The sequence below is a fragment of the Martes martes genome (genome assembly GCF_963455335.1).
Source record: "Martes martes genome assembly, chromosome: 16".
Lineage (NCBI taxonomy): Eukaryota > Metazoa > Chordata > Mammalia > Carnivora > Mustelidae > Martes > Martes martes.
This window is the reverse complement of record NC_137904.1, coordinates 40,887,100-40,914,855: the sequence shown is the minus strand read 5'-3', so window position 1 is coordinate 40,914,855 and position 27,756 is coordinate 40,887,100. Positions and strand designations below refer to the sequence as shown.

At 45.7% G+C, this 27,756-nt stretch overlaps 1 protein-coding gene across 1 annotated transcript; it reads left to right on the top strand.

The window, feature by feature from the left end:
• CALCOCO2 (calcium binding and coiled-coil domain 2) lies at window positions 1-27,184 on the top strand. Its single transcript, XM_080826710.1, has 13 exons — window positions 1-35; window positions 7,330-7,519; window positions 13,467-13,569; window positions 13,722-13,855; window positions 14,877-15,002; window positions 17,869-17,957; window positions 18,550-18,619; window positions 19,208-19,330; window positions 19,594-19,680; window positions 22,130-22,225; window positions 24,345-24,480; window positions 25,564-25,592; window positions 26,120-27,184. Exons 2-13 carry the CDS (start codon window positions 7,340-7,342, stop codon window positions 26,294-26,296), a joined length of 1,350 nt encoding a protein of 449 aa, XP_080682836.1. The 5' UTR covers window positions 1-35; window positions 7,330-7,339; the 3' UTR covers window positions 26,297-27,184.
• Window positions 27,185-27,756: the final 572 nt, after the last annotated feature.

Below are 27,756 nucleotides of genomic sequence, written 5' to 3'. Positions count from 1 at the left end.
TGTTGCTGTTGCGCCAACGCCGGCTGCTACACCCGGTGAGTCCCTGGAGTGAAGGAGGGCAATTAGGGGCACTTGGGCCTTCGGGTTCTCCAAATTCAGACTTCCACTCTTCAGAAAGGACCTTGGGCAGGCAGCGGTGCGGCTGGTTTCGGTTTTCACTTCCTTTCATCCTTACAGGGTAACAGTATATGTGGCGTCATGGGGCCCCTGGAGCCCCTTCCGCGGCCTTGGAGGGTCGAGGGCCAGTTTTCTCCCGAGGAGGGCAGAATTTCAGTGCTTGTGGCCGAGTGGTAGGCTCCTTGAGCAGAAGGGACTCCTCTGACGGGGGTCGGGGGTCTTGACGTCACGGCGTCAACGCCTCCCTCCCCCCCCTCCCGCGGGCCGAGGTCTCGGTAGTTACTTAATCCCTGTCCTTGAAGGCATCAGCATCGCTGTTTGCTAAGAGGCCGAGTTACACGCTAGGCAAGTTCCCTTCTCTTTGGGCCTCAGTTTCCCTGTCTTTTCCCTGATCGCTAAGGTCCCTTTCCTTCAGAGGAGGCCTTCTCTAATCGGAGATATTCTAGGCAGAACAAAGAGCAGCTGGAGTGTAATGACCTGCGGCTTTACCGCTGATCTCCGGAAGCCCCTCCCCACCGCTACCATGAGGCCAGTTTGGGGACTAACGTTCCCCCATTAAGATTTCAGCGCCTTCCGGGCATGTTAACTTTTTTCTATCACTTGGATTCTTCGCTCCTGATGCAAGCCAACAAGTGGCCATTGCTGGTGCTGAGTAGAATAATACAGATGCTATGTATTATAACTTACTTCCCTAGTTGCAAAAACCGTGAAAAACCGAGGACTTTTAATGTCTTTGTAGATAATGTAGAGTACATGATTAGGGAGTATCCAGGTGCCTCACATTCACAAATATTTTCAAAGGGCCTCTACCTGAAACTCTGCCTTTTAGCAGGTATGACAGCTGTGGAGTGGAAAGGACCCCAGGAAAGGTGGTGAGAGTTACATAGCCCTAACAGGTATCATCTTTCAAGTCAGATAGTACCTCTAGGGCTCTTTAAACACTTTGTGCTGTTGATACAATGCCCTGGTTCCTTATTTCCTTAGATGAAAGGAAAGACTGTTAAAACGACCTCTTTCACTTTCTTTTTCTTTCACTTAGGATCATCATTGTAGCTGGAAAGTTTCTTGGAGGTTTTCTAGCCTGATTCGTGCGTTTTACTAATGAGGATACTGAGGCCTAAAAGGAGGTAGTGCGACTTAGCCAAGACGTCAAAGCTAGTTAGTGGCAGACCTAAGGCAGGAACCCAGGTCCCTTGGCTCCCAGCCTGGTTCCCTTTCCACGGCACTTCAAACCCGTCACCACCCATGTGACTTCAGCGGTTAGCCCTGTCACCCCTTTTCAAGAAAAAAGTGTACCATCTCAGTTAAGTTAAAGAGAGGATTAGAACACAGTGTTGAGGCTTTCACACAGTTTCTTCTGGTTGCCCACATCTCATATCCCATGACTGTTTTGCTTTCCTTCTCTCCTCCTGCTGGTACTGCTGGCGTGGGATGTCAAATAAGTGGGGGCAACCAATCCCAACAGTTGTTAGTGAGGAGTATTACAAGCCTCCTGGAGGTATACACGTTCTCTAAGGCACTCTGAAAGGTACTAGGTAAAGAACTAAAACGAACTTGGAAATTTTGGATTAGAACAAGTAGCTCAAGGGGCGCCTGGGTGGCTCAGTGGGTTAAGTCTCTTCCTTTGGCTCAGGTCATGATCTCAGGGTCCTGGGATCGAGCCCCATGTAGGGCTCTCTGCTCAGCGGGAAGCCTGCACCACCCTCTCTCTCTGCCTGCCTCTCTGCCTACTTGTGATCTCTGTCTGTCAAATAAATAAATAAAATCTTAAAAAAAAAATAAGAACAAGTAGCTCAAGAATTTAAAGACAATTTACAGTGTGTCTTTGCTTTTGCTCAGGGCCTTAGGAGCTACTGTCCAGTTCTCTAAGGATGGTTTTGAGCAAGCATCTCTTCCAGGGCCCAGGAGGAGTGAGATTCAAATCAGTTCATCCGTTTTGCTAATGGCTACTAGTTTAGAAAGTTACATCAGCAGGATGAAGGAATAGATGAAATGCGGTTTGGATTTTTTTTTTGCTTATCTTTTGTTTTTACTGTTCCCAAATGAAGAATCGATTTGCATTTCTTTCTTGGCTGTGGGAACATTTGGTTTCCTTCTGTGAACTAATCCAGATAAACTACTGATCGTCTTTCATTTCTCTAAAACATGTGCCCACAGGTATAAAAGGCTAAGGTAAAAATGTTGAGCATACTCTATGATAGAACTTCAGTTATTTATTTTTTTTTAAAGATTTTACTTATTTATTTGACAGAGATCACAAGTAGCTACAGAGACAGGCAAAGAAAAAGAGAGAGAGAGAGAAGTGTGGGGTGGGGGGGGGGGGAAGCAGGCTTCTTGCTGAGCAGAGAGCCCAATGCAGGACTCAATCCCAGGACCCTGAGATCATGACCTGAGCCAAAGGCAGAGGCTTAACCCACTGAGCCACCCAGGCACCCCAGAATCAGTTATTTTTTAGTAAAATTATTTCTTCTTCATGGTTCATCACGCACGGGGAAAAACTTTAGGAAAATTGGTGAATTGACTTGGTTGCGTATTTGCCTTGTTAGAACCTGAACCAGGAAGGTTTATAATATTTTTTAAAATTTTCTGCTAAAAAAAATTTTTTTTTCTGCTAAAAAGCGTACTAGTGTACTTTACAGATTGACTCAGAGCAGAAGCTGAATTAATTAGCTGTTCCTTTTCTTCAGGAGAATGTAAGAGAATTTCTGCCCTCATGGAACAGTCCTGGGACTAGTATATTAGGCTTGAAAAGCTCATTAGATGAAAATGTGTCAGGTTTTCATAGAAGCCAGAAGCCGGTTCAGGGGACTCATTTTAAAACATGTTGCCTGTTATTGCATACATCCTCTGAGGACCCTAATCCATTTGGAAACTGAGCTGAAAAAAAAATCAGAGTCCAAGTAAAGTGCTTCTGACAGTCCGTAGACTCTCTGCATTATTTTCCCCTACTCAGTGGCTTGCTTTTGGACATCCCTGTTTGTTTTCCCTGCTCACTCCTCACGTGGCTAGTCTTGGGCATGAGAGTAAGAGGAGGGAATTAGGTTGAATACCATCCCATGATTTCTAGGGGGCCTAATTCATCCTGCTCCTTTTTCATGACTCCATAGCTCTCCAGGCTTCTAAATTTAACTTTTGCTCTTTTCCTACCTCTTTTCATTTCCCTCCATGGATATGGTCAGAACTAGAAATGGTTGGCAGACAGGTTCTATAGTGGAAGGAGCGGTTAAAGAAGGGGAAGTTGAGGAGCGCCTGGGTGACTCAGAGGGTTAAGCCTCTGCCTTCGGCTCAGGTCATCATCTCAGGGTCCTGGGATCAAGTCCTGCATCCGGCTCTCTGTTCGGTAGGGGGCCTGCTTCCCCCCCCCCCCCGCCTGCCTCTGTGCCTACTTGTGATCTCCGTCAAATAAATAAAATCTTAAAAAAATAATTTAAAAAAAAAGAAGAAGAAGGGAAAGTTGATGCTTAAGTCATTCTGCTTTTTCTTCCATATCCTCTCTGTCCCCTCCACAAATTGTCCTTTCTGGACTGCTTTGACAGCAAGGTGATTTCCCCAGCCATTGTCAGAACCTATTTCCCCCAAGGAACCTGATCACTGGGAGGGAGGAAAGGGTTTTAAGGGCCACTGACCTTAAAAATTAGTAGTAGATACCTTCCTTCCAGGAAAAGTTAAATGAGGTAACTCCTTACTGACCCAGTTCAGATTAGCATGGTTATGCTCATGGCCTTTCACCCATGGCCTTTTCTGTCCTCAGCTTTGGTGAGAGGCAGAGAAGCAAAGCCATGTCTGTTCTCCACTCCAACTGCCTCCTCAACCCCTTCCCCAGTCTCGGTAGAGGATAGTTTCCTATTTCAAGAACAATTGTATTCCAAATACCTAGAGAGCCACTAGGGTGCCCTCTGAGTCATCCCAGGAAGGTAATGAGATCTCTGAAATGGGAGACTTCATGGAATTTTACTTTTTAAAAGAATTTTTTCAGGGGCACCTGAGTGGCTCAGTGGGTTAATACTCTGCCTTCGGCCCAGGTCATGATCCCATGGTCCTGGGATCAAGCCCCGCCTCGGGCTCTCTGCTCGGCGGGGAGCCTGCTTCACCCGCCCCCCCCCCACCTCTCTGCCTGCTTGTGATCTCTCTCTGTCAAATAAATTTAAAAAAAATTTTTTTAATTTTTGTTTAAGATTTTATTTATTTGACAGAGAGAGAGAATCACAAGTAGGCAGAGAGGCGGGCAGAGGGGGGGGGAAGCAAGTCCCCACTGAGCAGAGAGCCCAATGTGGGCCTCGATCCCAGGACCCCGAGATAACAACCTGAGCTGAAGGCAGAGGTTTAACCCACTGAGCCACCTAGGCACCCCGGAATATTACGTTTCTAATAAGGAACCAAGACTGTCGACTTTTCCAGATAGATGATTAGGTGTTCAGATGAATGTAAAGAGCTAGTTTCCACTGGCTATACCTACACTCAAGCCTCAGAACATGAGCTCTTTTGTGCCTGTGTCTATGTGTGTGTGAGTGTGCGTGTGTGCACACATGCGTGTCCTTTCTTCAGTGTTCTGTTCATGAGCTTATAGATTGTTTTTCTAGTAGGAAAGAGGGTGTAAGGAGCCCTCATACCCTTGGCTGGTCTTGCCTTTCAGAGTAACATCCATTTGCAAAACAGCTTGCCAGAGTTTGAGTGTGTAGAAGGTGGGTAATGGAGTGTGAATTTTATGGGTCCTTAAGGAAATCAAATCTGTGCCTTTTGTTTTTTTGGCACTGTGCCACTTGAACCAGCTATGCCAGCTGAACCAGCCATACCAAGAACTGACATAGCACTTGGAGATTATCATCTCTTCACCGTATTTTAGAAAAGAGAAAGCTGAGAAACAGCAGCTTCTCCAAGGGTATCCCACAAATGAAGAGCGGGGCTTAAAAAAGAATTAGCCCCACGGTCATTCCCACCATTGTTTACCTACAAAGCCCTTTCCTTTCACTTTTTGATGAATCACATGCATTTCACTTATTCCGTGAATAGTTAATCAGCAATTACCATGGGCTAGGCATTATGTCGTGTGTCCAGGGGTGATCGTGATCGTGATCGTGATCGTGTTAGGACGTAAAAGAAGTGAGAGTTGGGCACTTAGGTTAATTAAGAGACAGGCCCTGAAGCCACTCTTACCTGAGTGTTCTTTATGATTCACAGACAACAGATTAAGTCATTTTACGAGCTCAGATAAATAGTGCTCTGTGCTGAGGACAGAGGGGTATGCTGGCCTCAGTAAGACTTGAGACCCCTAGGAAAGCGAGGGGTCTGCAAGCTGAGAACTCTGCCCACCCTCCCATGGCATCCAACGGATCAACAAGCAGCTGCTTGTATGAGGAACTAGTTCTGACCTTGACTGGAATGTGACCACCCCCTTCCTCGGAAAAACTGATCTGAGGTTTGAGGTTAAGGATGTGGCAAAATTGTCACAAACCAGAAAGCTAATACATTTCTTGGTTCCTTAGCTCAGTCCCAAGAACAGACAGTTCAGTGCCACCAAAAATCCCCTTGCCTTCTCCATGAGAAAATTGACTACTAGGGGAGTTGGAAGAGGAGGCCTGGTTGTTTAGAGTTCGAAATAAAAGCAGGAAATAAGTAGGGTCAGGCAGGACTAGAAGGGCTGTGTTTTTTGGTTGTACTTATTTTTAAAAAATTGAGTTGTACACAATCTCCCAACATGTTCCAGCAGCCAAATTTGTAAGGGATCACATGGTAGTCCCCTGTATGCAGCTTTCCTTCAGCCCCTGTATAACAGCCACGATATTGTTTCCATTTCCCCATGAAATCCTGGGTTGAGGATCCTGGACTTACTAAATGTTAGACTCAGGGAGCAGTTAGAAGATGGAGCATGTGACTTTTGAGAGGCAGGAAGTGTCAGATCTCAGCAATTCAAAAGACTTTATTTCTTTTCTATATCATTTTTACCTCCCCGATAGTTTGCCATCCTTGATCACGTTCTATCTCTACTGTGACCTGCAAAGGTGAAATATAGGTTATATCCCCAGTGTTACAAATAGGAATCCGACTTGCTTGCTTTCCTCCAAACATGGGCAGCATCTCTTTCTCTCTCATTGCTTTTACGCATGCCATTTCACTCACCTGGAATTTCCTCACCCCCCAAATCCTCACCCCTCATCTTCCTTGAGGGTTTATCCAGGACTCTTCTCACCCCTCAAAGCTCTCCTTCATTTTCCTAGCCAGTTGCATGTCTCCCTCTTTTGAACCCCAGAGCACTTTGCTTTGATTCCATTCGTTTGCTGGTCACTTGTTTTCCCAACTAACTGCCATATTGCATCGGGACCCTTCCAAGGCCATAGACTATGCCAGAAAACAAAACAAAACACCCCACAATGTTAAGAAAATCACTAACATCTGGCAAGCCCTTTCTTCTTGCAGACTCTGCTCGTTATTCTGTCATTCTACATGTTTCTACTTTGTGTGACTCTGGCAGGTAGTGATTTAAGGCCTGCTGACGTGTTACATTATTTCAGTTAACGTTCATGAAAAATAAAATGACGTAGGTGTGGATAGTCCCGTCTTACAGGTGAGGCAGCAGGCAGAGAGCTCAGCTGATTACGTGCATTTATAGGTAGTGAGGCTGGAATTTGAACCTCACCATTCTGGTTTCAGAGCCCGTGCTTGTCACTGGTGCATGTCAGATCATCTGCTCTCAACCTTCCCTTTCTTCCTGCACCCATGCCTAGCTCCTAGCAGAGTGCCTTAATACGTACGTGCAAGGACTCGATAGTTACAGGATGAATGGAACTGAAGGTAGAAGCTGAAATGTAGAGCAACCGATATTCAGAAGTCACAGGACTTGATGGGATAAAAAATCAAGACTCTAAGTCTTACTGTTCCCAGCTCCAGTCATTTTCCTCTAGACGGCCTTACTTAATTGAAGGCATTAGAAGAAGTGCCACAAACAGCCATGAGCAGAGAGTATGTGAGGTATGAGAGGGTGGGGGGCCTGTGGTGGAGATCAAAGACATTCTTAGAACGTTCTTGTAGCATAGGAAGCTATGAATGCAAACTGACTCAAAGTGAAACAGAAAGCAAGTTGTATGGTCTCAATCCCTGTCAGGCTTTTGCTTTTCCTGACTCGCCTCGAATGGAATGTTCCCTGGGTGAGAGCCCAGAAATCTCCCAACATTTCAGACAACTTTAAGCCTTATTCTATCCCGTATCTCATAACAGGACGCCCACCATGGAAGAGACAGTAGAAGATCCCCCCACATCAGCTGTCTTGCTGGATCACTGTCATTTCTCTCAGGTCATCTTTAATAGCGTGGAGAAGTTCTATGTCCCTGGAGGGGATGTCACATGCTATTATACGCTCACCCAGCATTTCATTCCCCGCCGAAAGGATTGGATTGGCATCTTTCGAGTAAGTGGTTAATTTAGTACCAAGTGACTGGGAACTAGAGGTGACTCTTCATTCCTGACTGTGTGACTGACTGTCTGTGTGTTATAAGCATTTTGCGTCTTATGTCTGGCCTTTTTTTTTTTTTTAATCTATTTATTTGAGAGAGAGAATGAGAGTTTTGGGCGTTGCACAAGGACAAGCAGACTCCCTGTTGAACAAGGAGCCCAACACAGGGCTCGATCCCAAGTCCCTGAGATCATGACCTGAGCCGAACTCGGATGCTTAATTGACTGAGCCACCCAGGTGCCCGCCCCCCACCTTTTTTTCTGGTCTGGCCATTTTAAAAAATTTTTTTAAAGATTTTATTTATTTATTTGACACATAGAGAGTGCACAAACAAGGGGAGCAGCAGAGGGAGAGGGAGAAGCAGTCCTCTGCTGACCAGGGAGTCCAACATGGGGCTTGATCGCAGGACTCCAGGATCATGACCTAAGCCGAAGGCAGACATTTAACCCACTGAGCCACCCAGGCATCCCTGGGCCAATTTTAAAATCCTAAACTAAATTCCCTGGTACTTCCCTACTTCCACCTTCACACACCAACATGTACTGTGGGACTCAAGTTTTTTTTATTTTTTTTTTTAAAGATTTTATTTATTTGACAGAGATCACAAGTAGGCAGAGAGGCAGGCAGAGAGAGAGAGGAAGGGAAGCAGGCTCCCCGCTGAGCAGAGAGCCCGACTCGGGGCTCGATCCCAGGACCCTGAGATCATGACCTGAGCCGAAGGCAGAGGCTTTAACCCACTGAGCCACCCAGGTGCCCCTGTGGGACTCAAGTTTTAATTTAACTTTAATTTTAATTTAAAGACCAAATGTAAATGTTTTAAAATTATCCTATTTTGAAATACTTATCTATGAATTGACTAGGATGACTGGCCCCTTATGTAATTTCTGTGACCTTAAACATTGCCTTCTTAGAAGAATGTTTAACTTGTTTTAATATGAGTATTACATATCTAAAAAGGAGGTTGAGAAGTTACGGGGTTTGACATCCTGCATCTAAGAAGTTTGTTCCTGAATAAGTATGACTTGTTTCTTTGTAAAGATTTCCATGGATAGAAATTTTCTGAGGTCCCTCAGGGACCTCTCCTAGTGCCTAACACCCTGCCAGTTCAAGTACAGAAATGGTACTTTCTTTCAGTCTAGTCAGCTTATTCTCTGCCTCCCTTTCTCCCCCTATCTGTGTCTCTCTCCATCTCTCACTTCACACACACACACACACACACACACACACACACACAGCCCATAATGACAGATCTTCCTATTATATCTAGAGACAGGAGATAAAGGTCAAATTTAAGTAATTTACACTGCTGAGTTCCAACATCAGTGACCTTTGCTTTGACATCTCCGTATGTCATGTGATTGTTTGCCTTGTTGTTCATCCTGAAACCAGACATCATTCTTGACTGTACTGTGGAGGAGCTCATGCTCGTTCCATCCCTCATAGAGTTACTTTTCCATAATTGTTTGGAATTCTAAGCTAACTAATGGAACTGTGGAAGCTGGCATTTAGAGGCAAGGAGAGCAGACAACCAGAGACACACTGGCGAGTATCCGGGACACCTCCTGAGACTGCCGGATATGGACTCATTAGGCTAAAGGATGTCCTGACACACTGGACTGTTTCCTATTTTGGAAGATGATTCTTGTTTTTTTTCTTCTCCACATGTAGCAAAACTGTCCAGTAGAACTTTCTGCAACAGAGCTGTTCCTTCACTGTCCAGTACAATGGCCTCTAGCCATTTGTGGCTGTTGAGCACTTAAAATATGGCTAGTGAATTAACTAAAATTTAATTAATTTAAATTTAAATGGCCTCATGTGGCTAGTGGCTATCATTCTGGACAGTGCAGATAGAGATAATTAAGAAAGAGGACAATTTGAAAATTGCTTATTTGCCTTTGAAATGTAATCTTAATCCCCCCACCCCCAACAATTATATTTCTGTTTTGTCTAGACTGGTTGTATTTTCCAGGGACTTAGCAATTTCCAGTGAGGACTTGACCATAAACCAGATGAAAATCTTGTGCTTTTAAAAAACAAATGTTTAGGGGCGCCTGGGTGGCTCAGTGGGTTAAAGCCTCTGCCTTTGGCTCAGGTCGTGATCCCAGGGTCCTGGGATTGAGCCCTGCATCGGGCTCTCTGCTCAGCAGGGAGCCTGCTTCCCTTCCTCTCCCTCTGCCTGCCTCTCTGCCTACTTGTGATCTCTTTCTTTCAAATAAATAAATAAAATCTTTTAAAAAAATAAAAAATTTTTTAAAAAATTAAAAAATAAACAAATGTTTAATTGCTTCTCGTCCTTTTGGCTAAGATCAAGTATAATATCTGTTCTTATCAGTTTAATATCTGATATGTCCTCTATCTGAGGACAGTATATTAAATGGATTTTGGATAGGGAGTTGGAATAGGAGCTTGCTCCATCCACTCCATACATCAACCTGGCATTGCAGTCCCTCTAGGAACAGTGCACCCTCCCCACTAAAGTAGTAAATAAAAGATTTGTTTAGTAAATAAGTAAATAAATAAATAAAATAAAAACAAATGTTTAAAATCGTTTTTGAGGGGCTCCTGGGGGCCTCAGTGGATCAAACCTCTGCCTTTGGCTCAGGTCTTGATCCCAGGGTCCTGGGATCAAGCCCTGCATCGGGCTCTCTGCTCAGCAGGGAGCCTGCTTCCCCCTCTCTCTCTGCCTGCCTCTCTGCCTACTTGTGATCTCTCTCTCTGTCAAATAAATAAATAAATTCTTTAAAAAAATAAAAATTTTTAAAATGCCTCTGTATTTGGAGTGCTTCGTGCATTTCAGAGACAGCGCAGTGATTCCATAAAGAAAATCATTAATACAAAAAATGGCCCCTTGTGTTCATTGTCCATAAAGCTATTGACTTGAACAGCTACCTAGAAGCCTGAAAAAAAGTGTTAAGAGAACTTAGTAAAGAGAACACAAATTTTAAGAACATATGATGCGCTGTGTCTTTGATGAGGTTTTCTGTGTGTGCGTGTGCGCGCGCTCGTGTGTGTTCTCACTGAGCCTCATGCCACAGCAGCACCCTCAGACGGGGAGTGTTACCTCGTGCACAGATGAACAAAATGGATATACTCAAGGTGGTGACTTTCCCAGTGAGTAAGTGGTAAATGAATTTGTTTGTTTCCTAAACCTCTGCTTTTTTTCCTCTTCTGAATTCATCTGAACAGATGGTAAATTAGAAAATTAAGAACTGATTTAAAGTGTTATCTTCTGTATCTCCCTTGGAAAGCTCACTTGTGTGAGCTTTTTTTTTTTTAAGATTTTATTTATTTATTTGACAGAGACACAGCAGAAGAGGGAGCAGGGGGAGTGGGAGAGGGAGAAGCAGGCTTCCTGCTGAGCTGGGAGCCCAACGTGGGGCTCGATCCTGGGATCCTGGGACCATGACCTGAGTGGAAGGCAGACGCTCAACAACTGAGCCACCCAGGGGCCCCTCACCTGGTGTTCTTTTTTTTTTTTTTTAAAGATTTTATTTATTTATTTATTTGACAAAGAGAGATCACAAGTAGGCAGAGAGGCAGGCAGAGAGAGAGGGGGAAGCAGGCACCCTGCTGAGCAGAGAGCCTGATGCGGGGCTTGATCCCAGAACCCTGGGATCATGACCCGAGCCGAAGGCAGAGGCTTTAATCCACTGAGCCACCCAGGTGCCCCTCTTTTTTTTTTTTTTAAAGATTTTATTTATTTATTCGACAGAGAGAGATCACAAGTAGGCAGAGAGGCAGGCAGAGAGAGAGGGAAGCAGGCTCCCTGCTGAGCAGAGAGCCTGATGCGGGGCTCGATCCCAGGACCCTGGGATCATGACCTGAGCTGAAGGCAGAGGCTTTAACCCACTGAGCCACCCAGGTGCCCCTCACCTGGTGTTCTTATAGTGCAGTCTCTCTCTCTTTTTAAAGGTTTTATTTATTTATTTTAGAGAGAGAGAGAGAGCAGGGGGAGGAAGGGCCAGAGGGAGGGAGACAATGTCAAGCAGACCACACGCCCAGTGCATGGCCCAGTCCCATGACCTGAGCCAAAATCAACAGTTGGACACTCAACCAACGGAGCCACCCAGGTGCCCCTCTTTTTAATTTTATTTTAAGTAAACTCCACACCACACATGGGGCTCAAACTTACAACCCCAAGATCAAGAGTCGCATGCTCAGGGTGTGTGACTGGCTCAGTCGGCAGAGCTGCACAATCCTTTGATCTCAGGGTTGTGAGTTCAAGCCCCACATTGGGGGTAGAGAGCACTTAAAATTTTTTTTCTTTCTTTCTAATTAAAAAAAAAAAAACAAAAAACATCACATGCTCCATCAGCTGAATCATTTGCAGTGCAGGTCTCAGCCATATTCCTTAGCTCCTCAGCAGTCCTGACACGGGTCCTTCCTGGCACCAGGTGGGCACTTGTGAACTGGTTTTGAATGTGCTCTACGCTTCATCTTCTCGATATAGCAAAAGCTACCAGCAACGATAGAGCCTAAAGTTGGAAATTACCTTTCCTGCCTTTCGTGCACAGTTCTGTGCTCCAGTTCCCCTTCCCCTAGGCATTTTAATATTTCGAAGGGCTCTGAGAGGGGACATGTGCCACACGAGGCCCGCTGGGCCCAGGACCACGCAGGTGGAAGGGCCGAGGGCAGAAGTTGCAGGTGGCCAGAACCTGTTTCCTTGCTCCAACACTGCAGTAATTCTTGGGCCTTCCCAGATGATATTTTGGTCACAGTGCATTAAGAAACTCCAGGATGTGAATGAAGACTCCATAAAATTCCCGTTTCCTGTACCACCACAGGCCGCAGCGGCTGTGAGCTGCTTACAGCAATGGGGTGTGTATTAATGAGACACTAAAACATGCCCCGGTATGTTCTCAGGCGCTTTCAGTGTAGCCTTTTCAACCCTGCACTGATTCCTTCATATATAAAAATGGAATTTATTTTTAGTTCTTGTTCCTCCCACTGGGCTCGGGCAGGGTCAAAATATGGCAATAAATGTAATTTCGCTTCTCATTTGCTGAGTGCTCTCCCCTCAAAGACACAACGGCTCCCTTTCTAGTCTCTGGTGTGCCCTTATCTTCCAGATATGGCTTGAGCCATCTTTTACCCCTCTTCACAGTTACTGAGAGTATTTTCCACTTAGCCAGCTTTCTGCTCTGAGGCATATTTTACAGTATCCTTATATCATGACTTACTGCATTCAAGACCTGGAAGAGGCCTCTGTGACCACCAGATTGTTGTCAGTATCTGTCACCAAAAAGCCTTCGTTAAGCTCGCATTAAGAAAAACACTGATGAAAATTCTATAGACTGGACTCCGTTATCTGGGACCTACCTCATAATCTAAAAACCCTTTTGCCCCTCCACTCCTGCACGCACATGATTCAAAAACGGCATTTTTAAAAATGCATGAGTATAACCAGGTCCGTGTGGGTGAAAAGACTGGCCTGGACACAGGAGAGGACTGACCCACAGAGACAGCGGGTCAGAAGGGCTTTCTGATTAAGAAGTTCTAAGAACACTGTTGGGAGAAGGTAGTGGGATCAGAGTCACAAGCCCAGAGCTGTCTTCACTGTTTTCCCCAGTCATTCACCGTTCTCTGTCTGAAGTGGTGACAGAATTTTTGGAACCCTCATCCCGGGTGTCATGTCAGTTTTCATTTCCTTCTGAGCCAGGTGTTCTGGATGGTGTGTGTGTGTGTGTGTGTGTGTGTGTGTGTGTGTGTGTGTGCATGCGTGCACACGTGTGCCAATTCCTAGTTGTGTCAGACGTCGTACCACCTATCATAAGGGACTCATTCTGTTGTACTTTCAACATAAACAAATGAAAAGTAAGTGCCTTTTGAGGAGACCTCGCACAAATAAGGATTTTCCCCGGAGCACTGTCAGATGCTGAGTGAGAGCCTTCTGTCATTGCAGGTAGGATGGAAGACAACCCGTGAGTATTACACCTTCATGTGGGTCACTTTGCCCGTTGACCTAAACGGTGAATCAGCCAAACAACAGGAAGTCCAGTTCAAAGGTGAGAAAAATCCTGGATCAAAGATATTTGAAGACAGCAGCTAAGACTAATTCTGTTGAGCTGAAGCTTTCTGGGGCAGATAAAAGACTTGCAGATTTTTAGTTTTCTTAACAGACCTTATTTTTGGATTAAAAATCATGTTGTGTTTTCAGCTTATTACCTGCCCAAGGATGATGAGTATTACCAGTTCTGCTATGTGGATCAGGATGGTGTGGTCCGGGGAGCAAGCATCCCTTTCCAGTTCCGTCCAGAAAATGAGGAGGACATCCTGGTTGTTACCACTCAGGTCTGTAAACATCTCACCCCCATCTTTTCCTGCCAGTAAGAGTAGTAATTTCAGGATAGGGTGGAATTGGGATCAATAAAGCCTTTATTAAATGTCTTAACAGAGACTGTGGGGAGAAATGCATACAGTACCCACTCAAACCTACTCAGAAATGACTTAGGAACATTGAAAAGAATCACAACAATAAGTGGTTCCTCCGTTCTCAAAAGCTGCTGTAACTTAGTTGGCATTCAGTTATTTCCTTAACTTTGCCAGTTGCTTAATTTTGGTCATCTGCATATCTTACCACCACAGTAAATTATAAGCCCCTTTGGGGAGGGACGCACCAAATATGTCTTGTATCTTTCAGTTCTGTCTTTATTTTTTTTCTTAAGATTTTATTTATTTATTCAACAGAGAGCACACAAGTGGGGGAGGAGGGAGGGAGAAAGGCAGACTCCCCGCTGAGCAGAGAGCCCGATGTGGGATTGGGATCTTGACCCCATCCAAAGACAGATGCTTAACCGCCTGAGCCACCCAGGCATCCCTATCTCTCCATTCTGACCCAAAGCCTATCATACTCTGAGTATTAGATCCATTTACTTACTCAGTTATTTCACAGGACACCCTTTTTCCGTCCAGCACTGTGGTAGGCAGTGAAGAATCAATTAAATCACTTGGCTGTCCTTGGCCTCTAGGAGCTAAGTCCAATAGGAGAGACAAACAGTAGTAAGTGTTTGCAAGAAGAATCTACGTTCTTCTGTCATTCCACCTTTTAACTCTTTATGGTCTTAATTTTGTTTGTCTTTCTTTCTTGGTAATGACCGGCTCAATGTTGCAATTATACGGACGTGCCTCCGTTATCCCCTACCCTACATACTGAGCAGGTGCTCCCATTCAGGGGACACAGATGTTGCCGTATGAGTGGGAATCCACCAGGCCCTCAGCATCCCAGCCCATGGGAATGTTCCACTAGAGGGACTTGAATATTTTATCAAGCTATAAAGGGTCAAATATGAATTCATGGGATGCTCTTTCGTAGGGTGAAGTGGAAGAAATTGAGCAGCACAATAAGGAGCTCCGCAAAGAAAACCAGGAGCTGAAGGACAGCTGTGTCAGCCTCCAGCAGCAGAACTCAGACATGCAGGCTGAGCTCCACAAGAAGGAGGTATGGCTGCTAGTTAAACACGAACCTGAAAACAAACAGACAAACAAAAAACATGAACCTGGACCACAGAGGTCAGAACTGGATGGTGTCTCTTATCCAGCCCCACCCTCTCTTTTGCTTGTGATCTTACTCCCCTATACTAATATCTTTGAATAGGCCCCGTGTTAAAATTTTTATATGGATTACTTTATTTAAACTTTGGATTAGGTACTGTTATTACCCTGATTTTACAGACGAGTAACCTGAGGCTTAGAAGGGTACATAATCCTTTATACAGCTAATCTGTGATGGAGCCAGGATTCAAACCAGGCAGTCTTGACTGCTGCTTCCTGGTTCCTATGTAGAACGTAATCTCTGCTTTGATTCGCTAGACTGTGAACCTCGAGAGAGTAGAGAGTATAAAAGCAAGGCTGCAGGTTATCCAGACTCTTTGCTACTTCTCTTTTGAAACATCCTTCCAGTTAACAGGTGGTAATTGAGAGTTGATAATGCAAGGAGCTTTAAAGAAGAGAGTCTTCTCTCGGGACTATAAACTAATTACACTGAGGTCATACCTTAGAAGTTCCAGAACATGCAAACCTTGGCAGTCACCATCTGTAGACCCCTTGATCTACAGGTGAGCAAACTGAGGCCCAAAGGAGAGCGGAAGAGGTCAGGTTAGTGATCATACTAGGTTGGGACCCACTTCTCTTGACTCCCAGACAGACTGTGTTTTATACGTTGCTGTCACACAAATGCCCTGTGTGATGTCCTTAGCCCTGGGCTGGTGCAGAAGTGTGGGTAACAGGTCCAGGCTACAGATCTGGCCTCTTCCAGGCAGTTAGATAACAAACAGGTGGCAGTCATTCACAGTCTGTCAAGAACCAGTATCTGGCCACGAGCCCTACAGCTCAACCTGCCAGGTTCTAGCAAAGGAATCAGAGGGTCTGGCTTCTCGAGTTAGCTCTCCTACCAACTTGCTACTAGTTGTTAGGGTAACACAAGCCAGTTATTTATTCAGCACCTACTTTGTGCACTGTTAATGAGGCACTGTAATTAAGCAGATCGCTTCACTTAATCCTTAAAACCACCCAGCAGCTCAGAGAGGTTAGGTGACTTGCCCAATGTTACAGTCAGCTCATGACTTTGAAAGGAGCTTGGAGTTGAGCTCAGACTTTTCTGATATTAAAACCCATGTTTTTTAGGAATTAAAATTAAAAACAAAAATGGGGTAGAAAACCCATGTGTTTTAGAGCCAGGACCATTCACTGATTAAGAACCTCATCTTTGGAGTCACACAGACTTGTTCTCCCACTTAGTGTCTGATGAAGCAGGGGAAATTTTTTTAACATCTCTGAACTTTAGTTTCCCCTCTCTATAAAAGAGGGATTGATGATACTTGTTTTCTGAAAGAGAGACTAGTACATTCATGTTCATAACACCATCTTTCCCAATAGCCAACGGGTGGAGGCATCCCCCGTGTCCAGTGACGGATAGAAGGATACACGTGGTTTAGCGTGTAGATAACAATGGAATGTTATTCAGCTTTAAAAAGAAAAGAAGTTCTGACACATGGTCAAAATGGATGAACACCGAGGACATTAGCTGGGCAAAATGGGTCAGACACAGGGAAACAAATAGCACGTGATCCCACTCAGGAGGTACCTGGAGTACCCAGCTTCACAGACACAGGAAGTAGAGTGGTAGTTGCCGGGAGAGGGGGTGGGTGGGGAGAACAGGGAGTCAGTGTTTTCACAGGACAGAGCTTTGGCTGTACACGTGAAAATAGTTCTGTGGGTGATTATAGGGCCGGTTGTACAACAGTGTGAATGTGCTTAATGCCGCTGAACTGTAGGCTTAAAGTTGATGAAGGTGGGAAATTTTATGTACATATTCCTACAGTTTTTTAAATTATTTTTTAAAAGGATGATAAACGTATAAATCTTGGAGCTAAAAGCAGGGAGTTGTTATTGACGCACAATGCTGGCTTTGGTGCAGAATGGAGTTGGGATAAAAAAACCAAACGTGTAGCCCTAGTGTGGGGGCCGCTAGCTGTCTGTGGCTCTTGAACACTTGAAACATGGCGTCTTGTGATGCGCCATAAGCATAAAGGGTATATCGGATTTTGAAGACGTATTATGAAAAAAGTTAGAATATTTCCCTCTTATTTACATATTGAAACAATATTTTAGATATATTGGTTTAAATGTACTATTAGTAAGATTAAGCATAGCTATTTCTTGTTGGTTTTTATTTATATATATATATATATATATTTTTTTTTTTTTAAGGATTTTATTTATTTAACAGAGAGAGAAAGATCACAAGTAGGCAGAGAAGCAGACAGAGATGGTGGGGGGAAGCAGGCTCCCTGCTGAGCAGAGAGCCCGATGTGGGGCTCCATCCCAGGACCCTGAGACCATGACCTGAGCCGAACAAAGGCAGAGGCTTAACCCACTGAGCCGCCCAGGCACCCCTCTTTTTGATTTTTAAAATGTGGCTCCTAAACTTGAATTACATATGCGGCGTCCATGAATTTCTTGGCCAGCACCTTTCCGAGAGAAAACCGACTTTATTTCATTTCACTGCTATGTCTGTAGTTCAGGAACAGTGCCTCATACGCACTCGTTAAATATTTGTTTAATGAGTTAATGGACAAATACAAGCTCCAGTGGAAGAGAAATTGAGGTGAATGCATTGTGTGGAGAAAACTGATTAAGAACAGTTTAATATGGAAACCCCTTTCCTTGGATATTTCATTCACCGTCGTGTCGTGACATTGAATAAGGGCCTGACATGTAGTAAATGCTCAGTAAATACTTGTCAGCTGGCCTCAGTACTAAAAAGTCTTAGAAATGGTCTGTTCCTTTGATGTCTCAATCTGCAGGAGGAGCTGGAAACTCTAAAGGGAACCAATAAGGAGCTGGAACAGCAGCTGAAGGCGCAGAAGGACCGCTGGGAGGCCGAGCTGCTCCAGTGAGTGATTCCCGGAGCGGGGGATCTGCTGTGTTCCCGGGTGTCACAGATGAGATCTCTGGAGCTCGTTAGACACAGTCTTCCTGTTAACGGCAGTGATAGGTGCGATTCTAGGTTGGAGCATTAGTATCCGAATGGTAAGGTGAAGTAACCTGAATTCAGGTATTAATGTGAAGTGTCCAGTACGTGCGGCTTGAGGTCAGGAAGCCGAGAAAGGACTGAAGAAGAATGATTGTGTTTTGTTTGTTTGTTTGTTTGTTTTAAAGCTGGTGTTTTGTTTTGTTTTTAAAGATTTTATTTTATTTATTTGACAGATTGCAAGTAGGCAGAGAGGCAGGCAGAGAGAGGTGGGGGAAGCAGGCTTCCTGCAGAGCAGAGAGGCCAACCCGGGGCTCGATCCCAGGACCCTGAGATCATGACCTGAGCTGAAGGCAGAGGCTTTAACCCACTGAGCCACCCCGGCGCCCCAAGAAGAAAGGATTTTAAACTAATTCCACAGCCTTAGGGCCAAGGCAGCCTTGAATCATCGAAGGCCCAGGGGATCTGACCCGGAATCAGCATATCTCTCACACAGTCCTCTTCTCCTCCACAGACTGAAAGAACAAAACCAGAAGATGTCCTCAGAAAATGAGAAGATGGGAGTCCGAGTGGATCAGCTCCAGGTGGGTAATGCCAAACCTTTGCCAAAGTGTATCGTCTTACCCTGCCCATGCTCCTCCGTGAGTTCCACTGTGGGGGTGCCTAACTGTCAGAGTGCTAGTCTGCAGGTTCACGGAGTTTTCTATTCTGGACCCCACCCCCACACTCATACCGTTACTCTTAAAGTCCCGGCCCTCAAGAACTGAATAATTCGTTCAGTTTGTATTTGTCATGAACTCTTAAGATGCAGGACTGTCACCTCCATCACTGCTTTTCTAACTTTTTTTCTTTTAGCTACAAAATCTCTTCAAAGTCTTTCTCAAAAGCCTAGAATGAAAAAAAAAAAGGCTAGAAAGTAAAGCAGATACCAGCTGAATCATTCTTGGTTTTAGGAAGCCGTGCCTTAAAGAGGGGTGTGTTGACTTTTCCTCCATTGAGTCTTAGGCGCAGGGTGTGAGGGAGAGCTGAAAAGTGGGCGTTCTGGGGATATTTGGCAGTCGGGAGTTGCCCAGGAGCACGCATTTCTTTGTGTGAGTGTACATTAAACAGCATTGCTCCTGTTCAGTTTTCTTCCTTTTATATCTTGATTATATTCGCTGTTTTTGCTTTAGGCCCAGCTGTCAACCCGAGAGAAAGAAATGGAGAAGCTCGTGCGGGGAGATCAAGATAAGACAGAGCAGTTGGAACATCTGAAGAAGGAGAACAGCCAGCTCCTTCTCACTTTGGCTCAACAGGTAGAGTCACAAATGGAACCCACATTTTTAGGCACTCGCGAGAAAATACGTACATGGTTCTTTGTTTACTCTGTCACATACGCCGACCATTGCTGGCTGTGGGAAAGGTCTCCGAGGAAGCCATCTGAGATGAGGGAGCTCATGGCTCTTCTCGGAAACCTAGAAAGAGACTTGCTTCTCTCTCTGCCTGCTGCTTGCTCATTAGCTCACGTGCGCGCGCCTGTGTTTGCCCAGCAGCGGTCCTGACATCTGTTTTTGTGCAGAGGGAACACCAGAAGAAGCTGGAGCAGACAGTAGAGGAGATGAAGCAGGAAGAAGCAGCTGCCAAGAAGAAACAGCAGCAGTTAACGGCACGTCTGTCTTTGGACGGCTTTGTGGGAGGGAGCCTGCGGGAAGGGAGGGATGCGTCTATTTTCAGGTGGCAGAAAGGATAAAAAAGACAGAGGAGAATAGCGTTTACCACTGGACATCGTCCCAGAAGGACAGAGAGTTTGTCATTTGCAAAACGTTTAAGGAGAGGTGGCCGTTCCTACTGTGTGATGAATGGCAGAGGGATATTGAAAGTACTTCATGACAGGTTGTCAAGTAGAGCCTTGAGCCAGGAATCACCCAGAGTCACCCCTACCCCTTTCTTATCATGGGGGCAGACAAATGAATAATTATAAAGTCAAGCTCTACGGTTAGAAAATATTACAGCAATCGAAATTTTTGTTATGATTAATATAATATTAGCAATTATCATTCTAAATTCTTCCGAGCTATAGTAATGTAGTAATGAGAGCCTAATTGATAAATTTCTAGAATAGGTTGTTGGAAAAGAGGCCTCGTGGTGATGACAGGTGCCAGGAAGCCCCATTTTCTGAATTTCGCAAGGGTATGAGAAACCCTGCTGTCTGGAGGATATCCAGCTGTTGGGATAAGTCATATCATTCACTCCCTTGGTGTACCTCCCATATGTAAGCTACTAGATACTGTCGCATGAAAAAGAGGAGAACAAAGTTAGAAAAGCAGCTGCTCACAGGTTGAGTTTGGCCCAGAGAAACGTGTTATTTAGCCTAGATGGTGTTTTTCAAAAACCGAATTGGTTGCCAACAACTAAAAATGGGAACACTTCCCATTTTTTAAAAAATGTGTATTTCTTGAAAACTTTGGGGGCTCTGGCAGCCCAGAGCCCCCATTCCCACACAGCAGCGACGCCCGGCCTGGGTGGCTGCGGCTCCCTCTAGACGGGCCCCATGTTCTCCACTCCCCCACTGCCTCTACCGGCCCCCGTGGCCTTCACCTCCGCCTCTCAGCGACATCACAGGCCTGGCCCCTGCCAGCACACCGCAGCTCGTGGCCTTCGCTGTAGCGAGAAATCACTGTTTCATATAAGCTGCTGCCCTTCGAAGGTTTGAACCTCCTTGTGCCAGGTAGGGGTTTCCTGGGTTTTCGTGGCCTATTTTTCAAGACCCAGGGGCTCGATTCTTTATTCCTCACATACCCAGAGCGCCCCTAACTGTGAGGACTGTGTATCTTATGCTTCAGGCACCTAGGAACAAGAAAACAGCAGTGGAGGAGCAGTTAGTACAAGAGGTGGAGCGCCTAAAGGCAAAGGTAGAGGCCGGGAAAGCCTGTTTCTTAGAGAAGTACAAAGAGTGTCAACGACTCCACAGGCAGATCAGGCAACTCAGGGCGGCTGCGCAACTGGTAGGTGCCAGAGCTCAGGGGGCCCAGGAAGCCAGGGGTGTGAAGGTCTGCGGTTCCTAGACCAAAGCCCAAAGGACTGCCCACCCTTGTTGAGGAGAAACACTTCTCTTCCTGCTAAAAAGAGGAGGGATGGAGTGTGCAGCCAGAGACCAGTCTGGGGGTCCCCGGAAGTAGAGGCCCCCTTCCCCCCATGGGTCTCAGGGAAGGTGGTTGTAACCATTGAGCAGGTTTCTGTGCAGACTCAGATAGCCCTTTCTTATTTCTGCCTTTTGAGGAAGTGAAGCAGGACCCGAAGAGCCAGCAAGAGCCCATGGGGATGGGGAGCCGGGAGCCTGCAGTCAGCCCTGTCATCGGGTAGCCCCTCTCGAATTCCTACCTCAGGGTCGGCTAGAAGCGCACAGCAGTTTGGGCACCAGCGTTCAAATAAAAAATCTTGGAAAAAAAAACAAACCACAACTAGTAGGATTAGCTTAAGTGTGTCTGTGAGGTATGTGCACGTGTCTGTCTGTAGGTAGGAGATGGGAAGCACGGACGCATGCCTGCCAGTGTGGGGTTTATGAAGTTAGGTCCGCCTGTCACAGTGGGACGCCCAAGACCGCAGTCCGGGTTCCTTGTAGCCTTGGATAAATGCCTTCCGAGGTTCCTTGTTCTTCAGTGTTCCTTGAGTCCAGATGCCTGTCCTCACTGGGAGGACGTCCCATCAACCTAAGTCCCTCAAGCTACATTGAGTGAGGTGTTTATTCCAGACCAAGATGCTTGTTTCCATGGTTGGGTGCCGTTACATAGGGCTCCGGTTAGCCCTAATTCTGATAAGTCAGTCTTGGGGCTTTTCCCAAGTCCGTCTTTATGACTTTTCCCCTCTTTGGTCACTTTCACTACCAGCTTAACCAAAAGACATCAGCATCTCTGATGCTGAGCCAGGCCTTCAGGCATTTCGTTAAACCATGGCATCACCTCCACCGTGCGTCCTCTGCACCCCAGCTGCCTTCTCCCCACCTCGGTCCCACCGCGTGGGGAAACCAGACCCTCCGCAGGCCCCTTGTCGTACCCGACCCTCGATCCAGATTACAGTATGTGAGCCTAATCCTAACTGGTTTTTGTTATTGACAGAATGAGAACTCGGGCCTGTCAGAAACACTGAATGAGAACAAGATTGTATGTAATGTTCTGCAGAAAGAGAAAGAGAGATTGGAAAGAGAAAACGACGTGAGTGTGTACAACAGGGTAGAAACTCCAAGGTGTTTTGTTCGGTTTAAAGATTTATTTATTTATTTGAGAGCGAGCGAGCATGTGGTGGGGAGGAGCAGAGGGAGAGGGAGAGAGAGAATCTTAAGCAGACTGCCCACTGAGCACGGAGCCCAATGCAGGGCTCAATCTCACGACCCTGAGATCATGACCTGAGCTGAAATCAAGAGTCGGCTGCCTAACTCACTGAGCCACCCGGACAGCCCTACAAACCCCAGGGTTTTAAGGAGCAGGAGGAGAGTGACCCAGAGATATGGTGAATTAACACGTTAAGTAAAAGAGCCCTTTCTGGGACTGTGGGTGAAACCATTGCTCCTACGAGTAAATTTAATCTAGTCCTCATCTACCATGAACCCTCTCTTGGTTCTATAACTGAAACTTGTTTGTCCTGGCAATAGTCAGCTTGAAAGGAACACGTTGACGGAAGATCTAGCTTAATTCATTTTGCTCTTAACTCCCCACCTGTTGTAAGTATTGTCTTTGCGGAATAATATCCTACGTCATTTTAGGCTAGCTGAGGGACCCCTTTCCTTCAGCGCGACTTTTTCCTTTTCTGCTTTCAAACCAGGGCAGTAGTGACGGTCTGTGCCACACTGGACCCATGGTCGGCTCCTAATAAAATGCTCTGCCTTCATTCCCTCACTCATTCATCCATCCCTTCATTCGTTCATTCATTCATCCATCCAGGCAGTATTTATCTTCTGCTGTGGGTTAGACACAAGCTATTCTTGGCTGATTGAGGATGATGGCAGCAAATAAAGAAGCTGCACCTCGGGGCACCTGGCCGGCTCAGTTGGAGGAGCGTGTGACTCTTGATCTCAGGGTTGTGAGTTCGAGCCCCATATGAGGTGTAGAGATTATTAAAAACAATAAATAAAAACTTAAAAAAAAAGAAGTGGTACTTAGAGGCACTTTCCTGCCCTTGCATCAAAGTCAGGTATCCCAGCACTCTGGCTTATGCTCCTAGATCTACACCTGCCACGGTTCTCCAGCTCGCCCCTCTCTCTAAGCCTTCCGGGCTGTGCCTCCAAGTGATCATCTCTAGCTTTGATTATGCCATTAATGCCAATGCCTTTGAGCATTGTAGGGGCCTTAGGAGTCTGTTTCTGTCATGCTCATCCTCTTGATTTAGATAAACAGAGCTTGACTTTGAAATCTCTATTTTCTGGAATAGTCTGTTGGGGGTGGTGGGAGGGAGGGAGGAGGACACACACAATTTGCAACAGGGAGGAAAAGAGCTGATATTTGAAAGCTTTGTTAAGAGCTATAGTAAAGCCCTCTTAAGATGTGAAGGGGCAGTTTACTAACTTTTTTTCTAAGAACTTTTAAAATGCTGTGTGTCCTCCTTGTAGCTTATTCTGTCTCATTCTCTCATCTCCCCCCTTCCTTCTCCTTTCACTCTCTCTGTTGGTATATCCCTTTGAAAGGATAAAACATGAAGAAGGGAAAATTGTATCAGATGAATATTCCATTGTGTAAGACAATTGTCCTAGGAAAGAGACTAAAAGAAGCATTTTGCTCTCAGTAATGTGCAGCAGCTTCAACCTTAATATAGGTCCCGCCCCCCCTTATCTGTGCACACAGCGTTTGTACCCCACCTCGGTTGGTATGTATTTAGAGACTTAAAATTCTTTTTTGCAATTAATCGAAACAAAATTCAGTATACACTTAAATTCAGGCGTAAAGAACTCAGATCTGCTGAGTGCGGAGGCTGCTACTTCCCCTTTAGAATTACGACTTGGGACACCTGGGTGGCTCAGTGGGTTAAGCCTCTGCCTTCGGCTCAGGTCATGATCCCAGGGTCCTGGGATCGAGCCCCGCATCGGGCTCTCTGCTCAGCAGGGAGCCTGCTTCCCCCTCTCTCTCTGCCTGCCTCTCTGCCTACTTATGATCTCTGTCTGTCAAATAAATAAATAAAATCTTAAAAAAAAAATAGAATTACAACTTGTCGGTTCCTGGGATTCTCCAGCGCCACACTGTTCATGGAGAAGTACCTGTAACGGGCATCCCCTAGCCAGTTGCTTGTGGCCCTCCTTTGTTGTTGTCTTCCAACGTGTCTCTCTACACATTCTCTCCCTAGCTTCTGAAGAGGGAGAACAGCAGATTGCTGAGTTACATGGGTCTGGATTTTGACGCTCTGCCCTATCAAGCGCCTACTTCGGATCAAGGAGGTGCTGGACAAAACCCAGGACTTGTCTATGGAAACCCATATTCTGGTAAGACAACTGCCATTTGAGCTAGAAGGCCCTTGCCTGCATCCCTTTCCCCCACTAATTTTTTTTTTTTCTTGTGGTCTGAGATGCTAATTAAGACCAGTCTCATTGTTAAGACTTGCTGGGCAGAAGCCGAGGACCCAATAGAAAGATTGCCAGGCGAGAAGTGTTAATTGAGAAATAAATCTGAATCTAGAAGACGCAAATCAGATCATTCGCCTAGAGGCAGCAGACACAAATTGAGTCCCGTGGCTATATTCCAAATATATAAATCAGAGAAATGTGTCTTTGTAGAAGATATACACATACCAAGCTGAGGAAGCTAATTAAGGTTTGGAAATGGAAGCGTAAGAGGTGGGGTATGCCGCCCAGGAATGGGCAGTTAGGGCAACCTCTCGATGGCCTGACCCAGGGTAGCAGGAATGTGCCCCACAGAGAGCCTGGGGTGGTTTAGAGGACAGGAAATGGGGATGGAAACTAGTCTTGTCACTTAAGGACGGAGGGTCAGATTGTTCTTGCCAGGGACAAGGGAAAAGGGAACTTTTCCTCTTTTGTCTCCAAAAGTGATAGAAGACCTCATGTCCTTTTCTTGGACAGTTTAAAGCAGTCATGTTCTTTTAAGAGTCACAGTCAAATCTTTACAGCAGGCAGGGGTACACATTTATTTTCTCTTTTAAAATATTTTTAAGCATTTCATTTAAAAATACCAGTTTACGTGGCTTCAGTCTTAATATCTATTCTCAGATTGTTTTCTTATTCTTATTAAATTGTGACTGTTTTTATTTAAATCTCATTTTGCCCATACTGAAAAGAGGTTGGGTTTGGTTTTTGATTTTTTTTTTTCCTGATTCTGTAGCATAAACGTGGCTATTGAAAGTCTCATTTCATTATTTTTTCCTCTTTTCCCTTCAGCATCGACCTAGATCCCCTCTATCAGCAGTTAATGGTACATAGGAGAGAGAAAGAGTCAGACAGTGGGGAGAAAGGGAAACGAAGGGAGTTACAGAAACCAACTAATAGATCACAGCTGGAGAATCCAGGGATGGTATTTCTCTCATTGAATGAAACCTTTTTTATGATCCTCAGGTATCCAGGAAAGTTCGGCCCCAGGCCTGGTAAGTATGCGAATCCGGAGACTGCCCACATCAGATCCTTGAAAAGTGCCCCTTCTTGCTCCAGTACACGGGAGAACCATAGGGAGACTGGTTCATTTTGATAACTCCAGAAGTCCCCTGGATCAGCTGGGTCAAACCTGAGCTGAGGGAGCCCGTTGAGGTGGGGAGAAGAAAGCCAGTTCGCCCCTCAGCTTTCTGCTCCTGCGACCTCCACCTGTGAGCTGAGGTTGGCACCAGAACTAGGGAGCAGATGTGAACTAGGCAGGCAGCCCAGCAAGGTGTGTCCGCTGCCCCTTCTGGGCTCAGGCTCTCTCAGTGCTGTAACAAGAGTAGGTCCTTTCACTCCTGGGGTAGAGAAAGCCTCAGTGAGTGTCTCCCAATGTGATTTCGTTCATTCACCCTCTACTTCTTGAGCACCTGCCATGTGCCAGTGGTACGCCCTGTGCTGAGGATGTAACAGATAATGAGACATGGCCTCGGCCACAGAGAGCTTACACCTGTCCTGACGCCTTTGCTCTCCCTCCCAGCTCGCCATCAAGAGATGCCCCACCTGCAAGTCAGACTTCGCTGATGACATTTTCGATCACACCTTGGAGCAGCAGCGCATGCAGACCCAGTGTCTGAATTGTCCAATCTGTGACAAGAGCTTCCCAGCAACAGAGAAGCAGATCTTCGAAGACCATGTGTTCTGCCACACTCTCTAAGTGTCCCAGACGGCTGGATCTATACTGTGCATCGGTTTTTATAGAGTAGAACCTATAGCTTCTACTTAGAGCTCTGACCCACGATCCTGCCTAACATGGAATTCCTAGGGATTTAATCAGTCCTGGGGCCCTACAGGTGGAGTCAGAGTCAGGGTGATTATCTGCAGAGTAGTGGCGAGGGCTGTCACTTCCATCCTTTTGGGTTACTGCCTTTTAAATCCCATAACTAGCTGCACCATCCTCATGTCTGGTGCCCCGTGTTCTGCAGGTCTCCAGTACAAGGGCCCTGTACAAGCAACTGAGCTGGCCCTTCTTTCACAACAGGCTTGACTTCAGTACTAAGCAGTTCATTTTCCAAGTTGTCCCAGTGCCCTTCAAGGTCAGGCCTTGAGTGTGTTCACTGTCGGTTCCCAGTCTTAAACCATGCGGCTGGTGATCGAGCAGAGGTTGAGAATTTCTGCCTCCTCCTCAGGTCTCTCCCTCCCACTGATGCATTAAACTAGCCACAGATGCCACCGCAGAGAACTCTGACATCCCACTGGGATACCAAAGGTTTCTCATCTTGACTTCTCAGCTCCCAGCAGAAGCATCTTATTCCTGAACTACAGACACAAAGTATTTCACTCACAGAAAGCCTTCTTTCTCTCTGGATACCTCTGTTTGGCATTTTCTACTCTTCGATCTTTCCTGTGCACATAACTGCACATAACGTTTATTGTAAGTCCTTTCTTAATGATTAGTAGGACTTGTTAGAAACTGTCTGGGTCTGCAACTTTCTGAGCAGGTGAGTTTGACTATGGATAAGTCAGAATAAGAACTATTGTTAATCTCTTTAATACTAAAAATAAACTCGTCCTATCTCGGGGACATTGTTCATTTTAAACTGGGTGATTGGGCTTTCTGGTCCTTTGTTTTAAACGTCTGAGAAAAGGGGAACCAACAGGCTAGTGGGAATTGTAGAGCCCACCGGTCGATTTCACTTGTCTTAACTAGTGAACAAGAGTGTCCTGGCAGGGACCTGGAGATGGAGAGGAAGGTGGTAGAACATTCGTTCAAGCAGTCTGGAGCCCTGGCTTCTTGCTCAAACCTTCCACACACTTTGTGAAAGGGGTCAGTGTGCATTTGGGAACCCTTTATGATCTAGGTTCAATTCCCTCCATTCAGATCTGCCTAATAGAACGATAAGAAAGAAATTCCATTTTCTCACCACCACCCCCAACTCCCCCGCCCCCCACCTCGGGATTGAACAAATGGAAATGACTCCAGGAAGTCAACCAGCTGATCACTCTAGAGACTTCTGCAGAAACTTCTGAATGATGTAAACCATGATGTCAAAAATAAGGTTGAGTCAGCTTCCTTCTGGGGCTTTCCCTGATGTGAGTTATGCCCTAGACTAGCTGTCTAGTATTGTCCTAGTCATGGTTCCTTGTCTTCATTTCTCCTTTGATAAAATGAAGATG